The sequence below is a fragment of the Prionailurus viverrinus genome, chromosome F1 (genome assembly GCF_022837055.1).
Source record: "Prionailurus viverrinus isolate Anna chromosome F1, UM_Priviv_1.0, whole genome shotgun sequence".
NCBI lineage: Eukaryota > Metazoa > Chordata > Mammalia > Carnivora > Felidae > Prionailurus > Prionailurus viverrinus.
In genome coordinates, this window is record NC_062577.1 from 7,092,574 (window position 1) to 7,108,790 (window position 16,217).

Sequence of the window (16,217 nt, forward strand, 5' to 3'; positions counted from 1 at the left end):
CCATTTAACCAAAATAGCACTGCAGAGACATAAGATGTAATCATCCTGAAGAACATCTTGGATAGCTGCAAAATGTAACACCTCCCATAAAGAATCTGCATACCTTATGTCTCCAAAGGGGAAGTATTAGTCTATAGATTTAAAAGGGGGTGGGTTGAGGAAGAGAGGCCAAGGATCTAAAAGTATCTAGGTTAAAAAATGAGTTGCAAGAGATTATCTCTATTGTTATCCCATTGTTTTCATTACTCTTTTAAAAGATAAGGCTTGGGGGCACCTGGGTGGCTTAGTCAGTTAAGCGTCTGACTCTTGATTTCAGCTCAGGTCATGAGCTCATGGTTTGTGAGATCAAGCCCCACTTTGGGTTCTGCTCTGACAGCCCAGATCCTGCTTGGAATTCCCTCTCCTTTTGTGCCCCTCCCCCGCTTGAGTGCACAAGTTCTCTCTCAAAATAAAGAAGTTAACATTTAAAAAAAAAATAAAATATAAGACTTGTATGTTAACAATGAGGAGATTCATTGTTTACGTAACTTTCTCCATAGTGTTCAAATGAATTCATTTGTGACCCTGAAACGGTTCTATTGTAGTCCATTTGCTTCTTAATGGGCTTAAACAAGCTGCACTTCTTTAAGGACAATAAAACAAAACAAAAGTAAAAATCCTAGGAGTTCTCAAAAGCTTTTGGCCTCTTTGTCTCTAAGAAAGTTTTATGTCAATGACAACTTCTAAATGGAATACCATAGATTCATAACAATTTTGAGTAAGCATATAGCACAGGGAAAATTGAAAACATACACAAACCAATATAGTTGAACCTTGAGCAACATGGGTTTGAACTGCCTGGGTCCACTTACACAAGGATTTTTTTTCCAATAAATACAATACACTACTGTAAATTTATTTTATCTTCCTTATTGTCTTAACATTTTCTTTTTCCTAGGTTATCATATTGGAAGAATACAGTAAATAATACATATATAAAATATGTTTTAATAGACTTTTTATTATTGTTAAGTCTTATGGCAAACAGTAAGCTATTAATATTTAGGTTTTTGGGGGTGTCAAAAGTTTTACGTGGATTTTCGACCGTATGGACGGTGTTGGTGCCCCTAATCCCTGTGGTTTAAGGGTCAACTGTATGTTAAAGTACAATGAAGTAAGAAAATAATACGACTTTTATTGAGCAATTTAAACTAAAAAAAAAAAAAAAAGTGCAAAGCCAACAATCCACCCAAGGATAGGAGATGACTTATATTGGAGCTAATAAATCTAAAAAGAACTTGCTCAATACATTTGGTGTTAATATTAGAAAGACTCCAGATACTCTAAATCCTTGTGTCATACATTGTGTCATACACAGCTATTTCATAAAACAGGTCAACCACACACTACACACAGTCACTACCTTAGTGTTCAAAAACACAAGGTCCTAAATTCAAGGTAGTGACAGCCCAACCAATCTGAATCTCCTCTAGTATCAACCAAAATTGGCCCAAACTAGCAAAATCAAAACATCACTGCTCTCACCACCACTTATTACCGATACCCAAAGTATCTTTATCCCACTGTATAAATGGATCCTCCAGTACAAGGAGTTTCTTCAGCTCTAACAGTAAAGAAAAATTAAACATGCAGAGGTTCGTTGTTAGGAGAAAAGGTAACTGCCAGAACCATCCCTTCTATAGAATATAAGGTTGGATGAGACCTGGACAAAGCAGCTTCCCAGCAAGACTGCATTTATTTTTATACCTAGGAAACCAGGGTACCAAGTGATAAGAAATTATTGCCTCGGGTCTTCCACGAATTCAGTGGGATACTTTAAAAGGGAGACAGACTGAAAGATTCTCAGCCATAGATGTGCCATAGCAGTGCTACAAAATTACTGATAAACATCATTCTTTCCCCTCCTGCATATGCAAAGCCAACAATTTAAACAACACAATTAATTTCCATAGATGTCCACTATATTCCTGAGTACAACAAAGAACCCTTCTGCCAGAAGTACAAAAACAACCTCCCCCCCCCCCCCCCCACCGCCCCAGGTAGTATTTAAGCATCACTTTAAAACACCATACAGGCATAATTTTTTTAAAGAGATAATTCCATTCCCCATGAAAATAAAAAGGCTATCTTCAGCCCATCGTGGTTTTGATATAACAGATAAGACAGCTTCAAGTGGGTCCAGGATATGTGGAAACTGACTAGGTCACAGAAGAGTGGGAGCTATTTTCCTATCCAATCAATGCTTCCCAGGACATCCTTGGAAAGGAGGAAGACATACATGTTTCTCTTTCTCTCATCTATAGAGGAGATGTCAAAGAGTAATAATTCTTCAGCATGGTTAGAGTCCTCTTATAGCATCCAATTACTATCATTATTTGTTCATATAATGTTAATGTGTGATAATTTACTAAATAGCATTTCAAATTGATTACAAGTCATATTTGTCCTGTATTTATATTTTTAATATAAAAAGAGCCTTGGAAAGTTTTCAGCCACTAAAATTATAGCCAATAACTATAAAGTCATAGACAGTACTTGCTTGTTTCTCTCTAATGGGTCCCTTCATGCTAGATTTCATTAACATCAGGTTATTACTTATAATGAAAACAGGAATAAACAGAGTAATAAAATTTTCTCTATTTCCTTTACCTCTTCTTTCATTACCAATAAAATTCATAATTAGAAGCTCTGAGTTGCTATACAATCTTTGCTATTTTTTTTTAATTTTTTTTAATGTTTATTTATTTTTGAGGCAGAGAGAGACAGAGCATGAACAGGGGAGGGGCAGAGAGAGGAAGACACAGAATCTGAAGCAGGCTCCAGGCTCTGAGCTGTCAGCACAGAGCCCGACGCGGGGCTCGAACTCACAGACCGTGAGATCATGACCTGAGCGAAAGTCGGACGCTTAACCGACTGAGCCACCCAGGCGCCCCAATCTTTGCTATTTTAAAATCAACCAACAAATATAGGAAAAGATGTTCTCTCAACACAAGTTCTATCAAAGTATCATCCTACTTTCATTAGATTCAATCACATCTCAGTGAAAATAACTAATTTTGACTAATCAAAAATTTTAGTAATTTTCCAGCTTGAATTCAATGGGAAGTTACCAATAGGAAGCCTAGATACCCAACCTGCCTGTTTAAAAAAAAAAAAATGGCAAACAATTATTCCTAAAGGGGTCAGTATGCTCATTGTCCATCATATTCACTGGCTCACAGCAGGCACAGAATAGATATTGGTGGATGCGTTGACAGAAGATTAGATAACGGACAGAATCAGGTGAGTAGGGAAGGAGGAAAGAAAAGAGGAAACAGGTGAGAAAAAAGACCAGGTGAATCCCTAAATCCAAGAAGTGTACATAATATGATGCAGACAATAATACGTGCAATGACATTGAAATAAATGGCTGCCCGTTAGGTGAAACTAGCAAACATACGAAAAATGGAAATGGGAATTTAATCAGCCCTTTCAGATGCTAAATCAAGAGTGACAAATAGTATGTTCCAAGAGGGTAAAAACTTCAAGACAAAGGCACAAAGTCAGGAAAATAAAATGCATGTTCATAGAACAGTAACCAGACTAACTTGTCTAAAGTTGAGAGCTTATGAAGGAAGTTGTGGGAGGTTAGGCTGCAAAGGCAGGTGCCGTACCCAGAGGCTGTGCACAACATAAATACTGAGGGTGTCTGCCTGCTGCCTCCTCTTCCCCATTCCTCCTTTAAAAATTAGCACCTGCAAGGGCGCCTGGGTGGCTCAGTCGGTTAAGCGGCGGACTTCGGCTGGGGTCATGATCTCACGGTCCTTGAGTTCAAGCCCTGCGTCGGGCTCTGTGCTGACAGCTCAGAGCCTGGAGCATGTTTCAGATTCTGTGTCTCCCTCTCTCTCTGACCCTCCCCTGTTCATGCTCTGTCTCTCCCTGTCTCAAAAATAAATAAAAAACGTTAAAAAAAATTTTTAAAAAAATTAGCACCTGCACCCAATCACACAGCCACAACCCCCATCATATACTTTCCTTATCCAAACCCTGAAGGAAACCAAAATTTATGATAAAGTGACAAGAAAGCTTACAATCATAGAAAATGCTAAAAGAAAAAAAAACATGATGAACAAACAATTGGGAAAAAACTAGTGACTAGGTATATTAATTATCAACTAGCACCTGATTATATCCTACCAAGCTTCTGTATACAATCTCAGAGTTGTTTTGTTTTGTTTTGTTTTGCTTTAACCAACTTGGTTTTGGATCACTTTGAGCAATGAAGTTTATTAAGGCGATGAACCAGGATAGGAACTCAAACAGCACCTACTCAAACAGTATGCCTCCTACATGCTAGGCAGATTTGTAGTGGCTTTATACATACTATTTCACTTAATCTTAACATTATTAATTTGAAATTACTCCTCCAGCTTCATATATGTGAGGAAAAATTACTTGAGAGTCACTTTAAAAAGCTAGGATACAAATTTATCTGCTTAACTATCACATGACTGTGTATGTTCAGCACATTTTAATAGAATCAGAAGGAAATACGGCTCTAAAAGCACTTGTTCAATTTCAAATACACATGGTTTATATCTAAATACCTAAATGCACTTAAAACTAGGCCAGTCCTCAACACATAAAGTCATCATTAAAGCCCATCACTGGGGTACTTGACTTCAACCCAAACCACAGTCTTAAAGAAATCATAAGAAATGATTTTTCCAACCAAACTAATCTAGTCTCAGCTTTTGTTACCATGATCTATTCTGATATATGGAACCCAGTAAGTCAAGAAATAGGGGGAAAGGACAGCATTCATATAACCCCCTTTCCTGTTAGAGTAAGAAAGATGCATTTTCTATATATATCTGGGATGATTTCTGACTTTCCTTCACATATTGGACATGAAGGATATATTTACTCTGTCAGATGCTAATACGAGAAATAAGACTGCAACTGGCCTTCACAAATCAAAGTTTAATCATTTTAACCAGCTACATAAGAAAACCTTGTACTCCTAGAGTGGGTCCTTCTCTACAGATATAAAAATCAAGATAACCTTTAGAAAAGCCAAAATGAGAGTCACACAATCCAAATGCTAATGCCCAAGCCAATTATCAATTAGTTAGCAACTCAAAAGCTCACTGATACACCTGATTTTACACCTAGGCATGTTAACAAAAGATTTGCTTACTTAAGTACATATCTTAGAGGAGGGATTTACTAGCTTAATGCCCTTAGGCAAGTTACTTCATGGGTCTGAACCTCGCTTAGCTCATTGGGAAAATGGGGGTAAACAGCTATACTTTAAAACTGTTGTAAGGATTACAGACACTTATGTAATGCACCACACAGTATCTGGCATTCAGTAGAAGTGCAATAAATATAACTTTACATGATAATTACAGGCTTTGCCAGCCAATAACAAATTGATCAGAAAGACCAAATTAGAAGTATGAGGGGTGGGTGGAGAGAAGACAAAGACAGCTCTATGAATAAATAGCTGAGAGGAAGGAAAGAGTCAAGAAACAAAGATGCAGAAACTCAGGACTGGAGCCAGCCTGCACACTGCAATAGCTGTGGAGGGCATCCCCAGTGTTTTCACAGCACGTAACAATGGCCTGCCTTCACTAAGCCATTTAAAACAGATTAAACTTTGATTCCATGTGTTTAAAAAAAAGACAGATAAGCACATAATTGACTTTGGAAAGCTTCCTATCAAAAGTGATTTAGCATCACAAATTTAACATTTTACATGTCTAAACTTTAATTAACTGCAAAAATCTATGAACAAGCTTCTGCTAGACTTAATGTACAAAAGAACCTCTCAAATTTCAGAAGCCATTTTTTTCTCCACAGCACTGAAAAAAACCGTATTTCAAACAAATTATCTGGAAATATTTCAGTGCAATGGCCTAAAACATCATCAGTTTTTAACAGCTAACACAAGATAAAGTTTTTGTCTCCATCATCACTAGAAATGTTTTTATATCTACCAAACAAACACAAACATGTGCCATGAAGATCTCTTTCCACTTGAATTTTCTCCCTACGTTTGGAAGGCAGTAAAAAGCAAAAACATCTGTTCCTTTCTGCAGAGCTGACAACCCTCATTCTATGGTTTAAAAATAAATGATGTTTATGGAAGTTTATAGATAAATGATCACCTGCTTCAAAGGCAGCTGGCAATTAATGGATCCAAAGACATGCATGCAAAATTAAGGCCAAAAAAAGAAAACAAAACAGATTCCCTAAGGAGAATACTACTGTTCCCTAGGCCTCTGATAATATCCAAGACACCCATAAAATTGTAGACGATGGTAAAGAACCAAATGTGATGCCAGATGACAAGAAAACAGACAGCAACTGAGAAACAGGGGCCTGTGTCAATCTGGATTCACTCCACCACAAGAACAGTTTCCCTGAGAGCTGCCTAGAGAAAATCTGGATCAGTCTAACCAAGAATCACTCTTCTTCCAGCCCAAGGAAGGCCAGATGTTCAACAATTAAAGGGATGGACCTTATTAGAAACAGGAACTGAAAAATCTTATAAAGTCTGTATTTTTTATAAACAGCTTTTACTCCATGTTGCCTTACAGTGTCAAATATCCAAAAATAAGTAATAAGCAAGGACATTCAGACTTAAATCAGTAGACTCAGCTTCTATTTCTGGCTCTGTCTCTGAATGAATCACAGTGTGACCTTGAGAAAATTATTTCATCTCTTTACCTACCTGCATTTCCCCGCCAGCGACAAGATTAGGTTCAACCCACAAATTTTTCTTTTTTTGAAAAGAAAGTGAGTGGGTGAGATAAATATATGGAAACTGCTACACAAATATCTACTGATCACAGACCAGCTATATACCCAACCATCAAAGACAAAATCAGTAATGTCCATATTAAAACAACTCACTCTGCAATTTCACCCTTGTACAGTAAAAAATTCTCCCTGGAGAGGGAAATAGAACACAGGTACTCACTGAACAGGACTCCTTGAATTGTCCAAAATTTCAAATTTGGAAATACTTAGCAAAATAAAGTGCAATGCAAGGAACAAGGATAAACCATGTTTTTCTCTTAAGGGCCTACGATCTTCAGGACTCTGATCAGTCCTCCTAGGAATGAATTCCTCTTCCCTGACCCCTGCCAAGGAGATCAGTCCCTGTACCCTTGATGCTCCCAGAACACTATACTGCATGTTTCCATGTGCTCCTGTGTACTCAGGGAGCCCTGGAGAAACAAAACCCTGATTTAATGACCTTTGTACGTCCTGCCACTAGCATATTGCCTGATACAACGTGGCTGCCCAGAATATACATATATATGTATATATGTATATACGTGTGTATATATATGTGTGTGTTAAAGTGAATATATATATATATATATCTCCAAAGTCTAATGCTATTAGAATGAGCAACCATTAACATTAATAGATGATAATCTGAATCATGGTGACATTTTCATTTAAAAACATATTTATAAATGAATGATAACCTAGATAAAGATGAAACACATGATTTCTCACCAAAATTAAATTAAAAAATTAACTCAAGAATTTTCCTATCTTCTTCCCTCAAAAATGATCTTTCAAGGCTTTTTTTTGTTTGTTTGTTTTTTATTCATATTTTTTACAACTTATCTAAAGGGTATTAGACTATAAGCATCCCTTTTCATTTAACCTACACAATAAAGGGAAGGGAGAAGTTAAAAAAAATAAAAAGAGAGCAAGCAATAAATAAATGAATAAATAAAGACTACTCTTAGTATAAGAATCTATAAATGTAAAACAAAAGGTGAAACATGTAAAATACAGGTGAAAATAAAAATGTGGTAAATACAAGTTGGCATTTAGCCAACTAAGTAGCTATGCCCATTGAGAAATGTCACTTAAGAAATGTGTTTTTTGATGTTCATTTATTTATTCTGAGAGACAGAGAGAGCAGAGAAAGGACAGAGAGAGAGGAAGAGAGAGAATTCCAAGCAGACTTCATGCTGCCAGAGCAGAGTCCTACGTGGGGCTCAAACCCACCAAATGTGAGGTCATGAGCTGAGCTGAAACCAAGAGCTAGATGCTTAACTGACTGACCCACCCAAGAGCCCCAAGAAATGTTTTATAGATAACCTATTTATTACAGTAACAGAATTGAAGACTTAAGCTTTTCAAATTACATTTGAAATTTTTCCCATGCAAATATTTATCATAAACCTACCAGTAATTGCATAAATTGTCATTCTTTCCTATTCCATAAGTTCTTGCACTTACTATTTCCTTTAATAATTAAGAGCAGAAGGAAGAGAACACGAAACAATGAGTAGCTAAGGTAAGGCCTTGGGACCCACACACCTCTAAGAAAGGATAAACTATTTACCACAGTAAATGGACCCTTTAGCTGGGCTTTTATGGTGCCCACCAGTTGGATTACCCGTCCCTGTGGTCTTCTCACCTCCAGCGACTCCAAGCTATACCTGTTTTGATTGGACATAAAACCAAATGAAAATTGTCCCTAATATTCTACTTCATTCCTTATTAACTTTCTAAGAGTGGTTGCATCAGCAAACTGGAGTACATCCCCTTAACTTCACTGAGTAGTCAACCCAGATTGCTGACAGAAACTACATATTACGTATGTAAGCATACACATATATATTAGAGCAGTCAGAGATCACCTCTGGATAGTACTGGAATAAATTGTTTCTCCCACGCTGACCCTTGTCAAAAAATCATTCACAATTTTCTTATTTTTAATGATGTGGGGATGAGGAAGGAAAGACAATGATGGCTCGGTTAGCTGTGGGAAAAAAAAAAAAAAAAAAAGAGTTGATCTGCCTGGCCGGACCCTGGACACAGAGAATAGCACGTTTTGGACAAATGGTTGGAGCAGCCCTTCCTTGCGATGACTTAGGAGACATAACAAAGTTGTTCCCTTTAAGACCTTGTTAAAAAAAAAAAAAAAAAAAAGAACAATAAAAACCCAGAAATTTTACTAAACTTGAAAGCAGGACGTGAAAGGATTCCCTGAGTCAGGACTTGCCAGAAGCAAGTCTAGGCTTGGCGAAGTGAGGAGAGCAAGTGACCGGGGAAGGCCCTGATTGGCAGGTGACCCAGCAGCAGGGCGCGCTCACCTGTGAACACGTTCTGGAAGCCATCTGCAGCCGCCTGCGCCCCAGACACCTTGGCTGCCAGTCCGGGGGGCACCCCACCGCCCCCCTCTGAGGCAGCCTCGCGTTCGGGTAGGTGCGCCGAGCCCCCGGCCGGGGGCGCGCGGCTGCCTAGCTCCTCTGTCCAGTCCGCTGAGCGGCTGAGGCCGCAGGTGAGGCCGCCGTCAGCCCGGTGCTTCTTGGGCGGAGCGGCGGCGGAGACGAGGGCAGCCCTGGGCCCCCGGCTCAGGGAAGACTCCAGCCGCCTCTTAATCCTGGGGCTCTGGCTGGGAGACTGAGACGGAGAGTGATTGGGCGAGCTGAGTTGCCGGGTGGTGGTCTTGATGTAGCAGGGAGTGATGAGCGGGTAGGGCTTGAAGCAGCGTGGACTGGGCGCAGGACTGCCTGGCAGGGAGGCGGCTGCCAGGGCGCCGGGCCTGCCGGGCTCCCCCTCGGGCTCTGCCCCCGGCCTCGGGGGGTCCTCTCCCGCCTCCAGGCCCCACGCCTCCCCTGGAGAGTCTCGGGGGGCATCCTCAAAAGTGTCTTCCTCGCCTTCCTCATCAGTGTCCCCAACCCCTGGGCCGGGGCTTCTGGCCGAGCCCTCCTCCGCTGGTGAGGACTCGGGGAACCGGAAGGTCGGGGAGGAGGGCGAGTCTGCAGCAGCAGGCTGGCCCACCGGCAGGCCAGGCACAGCTAAGGCTCCGGGGGGTGGAGGCTGCTCGGGCACCCGGGGCTCGGTGACCAGGCTCCGAGGCAGGTCAGACAGCGTAGACAGAGCCTGCTCCGTGTCGGGACTGCAAGGGGCCTCCCCGGCTGCGCTGCTCGTGCCCAGCAGGTACTGGTCCAGGCCCAAGAAGGCCCCGGGCTGGGGGGAGGCGGCTGTGGGGGCTGCTGCAGGCTTCTCAGGGCCCTGGAGGAGCAGCTGCTGCTGCTGCTGCTGCTGCTGCTGCTGCTGCTGCTGCTGCTGCTGCTGTTGGCGGATCGCCTGCTGGATGTCTGAGAGCAAATCCTCTTGCTCCGTGGCCGAGTGAAAGCTATAGATGTCCGTGTCCGAGCCGGAACTGGTTCTTTGTCCATCCTGCACCCCTGCAGCAGCTTCCAAATCCCCCAAGACCACCCTGCCCCCAACCCCAACATCGGTGGGTCCAGAGCCACTTGGACGGGTTACCTCGAAAGGGTCAGCGCACTCGGTATCCGACAGGCCCGTCTCGTCTGCAGAGAGGCTGAGATCTGGGGTCTTGGTGACCAGGGAGTGCGCGCTGTCCAGCTCCCCGATCTGCAAGGCCTGGGAGTCCAGCACATCCTCGCGGGAGCCGCTGGTGCCTTTCCCCTTGGACAGGTTCTTCCTGATCCGCAGGTTGGAAAACACTGAGGCTCTGGATTCCGACTTGCTCTTCTTCTTGCCTGGCTCCCCCCCGCCGCCACCTCCTCCCCCCTTGCCGTGCTTGCCCAGCGCCTTCTTGCCCCCGCTCCCCTTCTTTGTGGCTTCCACATCTCTGGGCCCGACAGCATCCTCGGCGCTGCTTCCGCCTTCGTGCAAGGCATCACCTGCGCTCCGCTTCAGCTTCCCATCCTGGTTCCCCATGTTGCAATCCCGCTGCTGAGCCGAGGCGCCTCCGGCATTCAGGCCATGCCGGCCCTCCTTGGCCCCCAGCCCGCACAGGGGGAGGCTCCCGGGACAGTCAGGCGGCCAGGCGAGCCGCTGGGAGAGGAGGCCAAATCGCGCGGGGCTGGCCCTGCTAGCATCTGCCTCCTCTTCGCACAATGCGCGCTTGCTCCCGCGGCGGCCGTGGCTGCGGCTGCAGCCGAGAGCGAGCGGGCGGCAGCCCAGAACATGCTCAGTGCTGCGCTCTGAGTCCGCCAATGGCTGCGCAGAACGCAGCCGGGGCCTGGCCCCCCAATGGCCGCCGCCCCCCCCTCCGCCCTCGCTCGGCTTCTCCCCGAAGCCGGGCGCGAAAACTGTTTGCTCAATCTCGGAGACTTTCATCTCCGCTGTGCGAATCGAATGCATTGTCCCCGTGGAAAGAGCTCGTCAGCTGGAAGATGCACATGGAACTTCAAAGCTCCGGGACCTGCCATGAAAAAAAAAAAAAGTTAAAAAGAATTTTAAACGGTGAAAAAACCGAAGCCAAATTCCAATTGAGAGGCTCTATACTATCGAGGCCACATATACTACCCACTCCCCCCTTCAAGTGCCTGCAGAAGCATGGCTCTTCAATAAATATTTGTGGAGCGAATGGATTGTTCTTTAATAACTGATAGTCTTGAACACTGTTAATGTGCTTGAGCATATGGTTTAGGAGTGGTTGCTACATATAGTGCTTTTATGTTTGATGCAGACCTTGCATCTGTTTACTTGAGAGATTAGCTGCCGTTTCAAAAGTTCATTTTTCGAATTTTTTATGACAAAATAGCCAAGTGAATTAAAAAAAATCCCAAGAGATTAGAGTTGATTAAAATGCTAATCTCCAAAATTCTATGTATTTACCATATAAATCAAATAGCATTTGTATTCCAAAAGGGTACATATACTATAACTCCCAGGAGGTCAGACTCATCAATATTAAACATGCTCCTATTGTTATTGCATATAAAAAGGAAAAAGACAAAAAAGGAAACACCCTTGGCACAGACACATGAATTCAGATGTTATGCTATAAACCACCGCTTCCCAAGCAAACCCTTTAAGGCAAACTTTGTCCTTGCCTTTATTATAAAAGTTTGTAACAGTTTAACAGAATTTCTTAACATTCTGGCTCCTGTATTAATAGAAAAATTTCCTCCGTTGTAAACGTTGTCACTGTTACTTAGGAAATTTAGTTACCCGTATTAAAGCATTTTTCAACATCCTGGGTATCTAACGAACCTTTAAGATTAAAGCAGCGTTAATCAATAATGTTACAATAATGTTATGATAATTTGAGTTACAAATTCATCCTCAAGCACTTTGAAAATATGTAGTAGCTACCCAACATGTTAGTATTCCAAGTAAGCCCAAAGGAGGAAAAAGTACAACATGTTATAATGACGCAATTTAAATTCGGCAAGCAAATGCTCCTTTGTATATTGTGAACTACATTTTAAACCTCTCTCTTTAACCATTTTTATGTTCAAAAAAATGGTCGTATGAGTCTTCGATATAAAAGTACTCCATTGCAATAAGTAGGAGCCTTTTTCAAATTATATTCTTAAAAACAGATGATTTAAAGGCAGGCAGCCAGTCATTTTAGGTGGCCTTTTAGAGTAAATGTTTTGGAGAAATCACCTTTAAGAATAACTCTGCCAGGGTAACAGCCCTGTCTTGGAGAGGTTCTGGAGTACTTGAAAACCCTTTGTTTCCCCTTTCACAAAACTGCTCTTTTCTAGAATGCAGACTCCTCAGAGGGCACAGTTTGCCTAAGGCTAATAGAATTTGCTGCCTCTTTGAACACTGAGGTACTATGGGTTTTGATTTTTGCTCTTTCTTTAACAAGACATCTTTGACTCCAAACTATTTTGAGTTTTTTATTTGTTGGTTTTCATTTCTTTTTACTTTCCTTGTTTACTTTTACTTTCTTTACTATTTACTTCTGAGATATATTTAAGTTCCAGAAATAAAAAACAAAAAAAAAAAAAAAGGAGAGAAGAAGGCAAGGAGGGAGGACAGAAGAGAGGAGAAGAGACAAGACTGCTGATGTTTTCACATCCTTTGAATGTGAAACAATATATGACAGCTGTGTGCAGGTCACAGGTGACAAAGCTCTACTGCATGCAAAGGCTTGCTGGAAAATCACAAGTGTGGGCACCAAATGTAGGTAGGTACTCTCAATCCAATTTAAACTTAATGAATAAGTTCAGGCTGAGATTTGTCTAAGGTCCCATAGCAGCAAAGGCATTACCTGAACCTACAAATTTAGGTTCCTAATTCTTTATAACAAACAACACTACACAGTTTATTATTTCATGGGCTGGTAAGAGCATCATGAAGGCGAACAGTATTTAGTGGTCCCAAACATGCCTGGGGCATGGCCTAGGCTTAACTCCATTTGATGAAGAAATGATATCATATCTCTAGTTGCAAAAAACACATTTAGCAAATAGAGATCCTACCTTGTGCCTGGCCAAACACTAGGTACCAGGACACAGGAAAAACAAAACAAAACAAAACAAAAACCAGGTGTGGCTAGCCTGTGTATTCAAGAATCTAATCTAGAATAATTGTTGGTAAAAAAAAATCTTTAGTATTAGCATCCCAAACAGGTCACCAAAAATGTATATGAAATTAGTTGCTACCCATTTTCCAACATTTCCAAAATGTTGCTATAACATTTTCCAACTGTTGAACTCCAGTTCATAATATGCATATGTGAATGTGGGATAAATGTACTTAACTCTGCAACTTATTCAAAAATGCATCAAAAAATTAAGATGCTTTAATGGATGGAGATATGGACAGATAACGTAATAAAGCAGGTATATTTAAATTTTAATTGTATAATTTAAGTGATGGATATATGCTGTTGCTGTAAAATTATTTCCACTCTTCTGTATGTTTGAAATTTTGAAATGTGGTATAAGAGAGTGAGTTACAAGAATGTTGTATTTCCTAGCTTTTTTGAAATTAAAATCAGATAAAGGTTTATGGCACTCAATTAACAGTAAGTGAATAATCAGCCCTCCTCTCTTCACTTTTACCTGTTTGTCTGAATTATATGTCATTTCTTCTTCTCTTTTCTTTTAGCTCTCCTCCTGTTTCATTGCTCTCTCGATTCAGTATCTCTCCATGATGAAATGTTTGATATGTGTCTTTAGGTTTCACTATGCTTCACCTTGATGAGTGTTTGAGACTCTCTAGCAAAACAATCAGATTGGATGCTAATTATCCAACTCACTCTTCGCCAGCAGGTGAGTGACCTTTTCTTGAAAGACACCTCTGTCCTGATATCAACTACTAAGACTTGGCCTCTTCCATCCACCTCTCAGTCCTGACTTTACGCCTATACTACAGACTACTGGACCCACTTTCTAGAGAACAGTTGCACTGCCATGCCCCCAGTCCAACCCACCATATCTGAAATGGGACTCATGTGCTCTTGCATATTCATTCTCTTTGGGGGGTTTTTTGTTTTTTTAATGTTTTTTAACATTTATTTATTTTTTGAGAGACAGAGCATGAGCAGGGGAGGGGGAGAGAGAGAGAGGGAGACACAGAATCTGAAGCAGGCTCCAGGCTCTGAGCTGTTTGCTAGCACAGAGCCCGATGCTGGGCTTGAACTCACGAACTGCGAGATCATGACCTGAGCCGAAGTTGGACGTTCAACCTACTGAGCCACCCAGGCACCCCTGTTTGTTTGTTTTTTGTTTTGGTTTTTTGTTGTTGTTGTTCAGTAAAAGCACCACAATCTCTCCAGTTGCCCAAACCAGTTTGTTGCTAATTCCTGTCTCTCCCTTAGTCCACACAATTTAGCAATCTCAGAGATTTCTCTATTCTTCCTCCTTATGTCTCTTACATCCACTCATCTGTTTGATCCCAACTGCCACTTCCCTTGTCTTTCTCCTACCCCCACCTCCAACTCCCATCTGTTCTTTCTTGCTATTATCAATGCTTCTCAAATGGGGAGACAATTTTGCTCCCCAGGGAACATTTGGCCCTGTCTGGAGACATTTTGGGTTTTCATAATGGTCGGGATGCTGCTAGCACCAATGATGCTGCTAAACAAAATGCAGAGGACAGCATCCTCCCTTCAACCCAAAATGCCAATTATGCTGTCGTTGAGCACCTGCTTTATCATGAAGCCTCTCGCCAGTGCTGGAGTCAATAAATGTAAACGAATGAGTAAAAGAATGGAAATTATTATTATTTTGAAAAGTATTTCTCAGTTAAGGCAAATCAAAAACTTGAAAAGAGAACCTAACAGGACAAATAAGACTTTAACTACTGTTAACTATAGTACCAGTATCTTAAATGGAGAATTAACTCTTCCCTGAGACATTCATATTCTATGAAATAATGTGTCTACATAAATATTCCTATTGTTCACATACTTGCTGACATTATAAAAAGCCCTTATTCCTACCAGAAAAGTTCAAGATGGAATCCCCAGAGCCCTTTTACAGAAATCATTATATGGATCACAAACAAGAATTATGTAGCTTTCAATTTTTACCATCCTCTTGCATGTTATCACCAATGCAGTACTTGGAAATTAAGTGCTTACAAAACTGAGAACAAGTCAAACATTACTTTGCCCGAGCAATACAGAATGCACTACGACTATTCGGAATTTGCCTATAGAAAGCCCACTTTAAGTCCATAATTTACCTTGTTCAGTGACAAGAAGTCGCGAAAAGCATTCTAAAGACAGAGCCAATAAGGAATTAAGATTGAGACAGCCGATCCTTGGCCTGGAGACAAATGCTGTCCAACAGAAATGTAATGCAAGCCTCAGTGGTAACATAAATACTCTAGTATCCACATTGAAAGGGCTAAAAGAAACAGATGAAAATAATTTGAAGAATAATTATGTAACCAAAAATATCCAAAATATTTCAACAAGAAGTCAATAAAAAATTATTAGGGGGATAGATTACATTCTTTTTTCCATACTAAGTCTTTGAAACCCAGTATGAATTTTACTAACGGCAACATCTCATTCAGACTAGTCACATGTCAATTGCTTCATAGCCATCTATGGCAAATAGTCACTCTTTTCTGAGCACAGCTTTCACCTTAGATTTTTCAGAGCTTTTTGAGAAACTCTTAGAATCTGCAAACATTAATCCAAACTGTGTTATTGAGCTTTAAAATAGTATTATATATTTTTATGTCATTTTAATGACATGTAGGTATATAATTAAAAAAAACAAGCATGGGAAGAGATTCTAAGTGGGGCATCTGGCTGGCTCACTTGGTAAAGTATGCAGCTCTTGATCTTGGGGTTGTAAGTTTGAGCCTCATATTGGGCCTAGAGATTACTTAAAAAAAAATAAAAAAGAGAGAGATTCTAGTATAAATATGGACACGAGAGAGAAAACTATATTCCACAGAGCACTCTGGTTTTGGTAATAAATAATTTGATAATAAATAAAACGAGACCTGTCCACAAAAAC

General features: G+C 41.0%; 1 protein-coding gene across 1 annotated transcript in view; it reads right to left on the bottom strand.

Annotated features, from left to right (window-relative positions):
• FMN2 (formin 2) overlaps nt 1-15,501 on the bottom strand; it is a 393,365-nt gene extending 377,864 nt beyond the window's left edge. Inside the window, exons 1-2 of the mRNA XM_047841608.1 lie at nt 15,430-15,501; nt 9,114-11,200 (exon numbers count right to left, since the gene is read on the bottom strand). Of these exons, the coding sequence (XP_047697564.1) occupies nt 9,114-11,139 (2,026 nt within the window). The 5' untranslated portion in view covers nt 11,140-11,200; nt 15,430-15,501. The remainder of the gene's footprint in view (nt 1-9,113; nt 11,201-15,429) is intronic.
• Between the last annotated feature and the right edge of the window lie 716 nt (nt 15,502-16,217).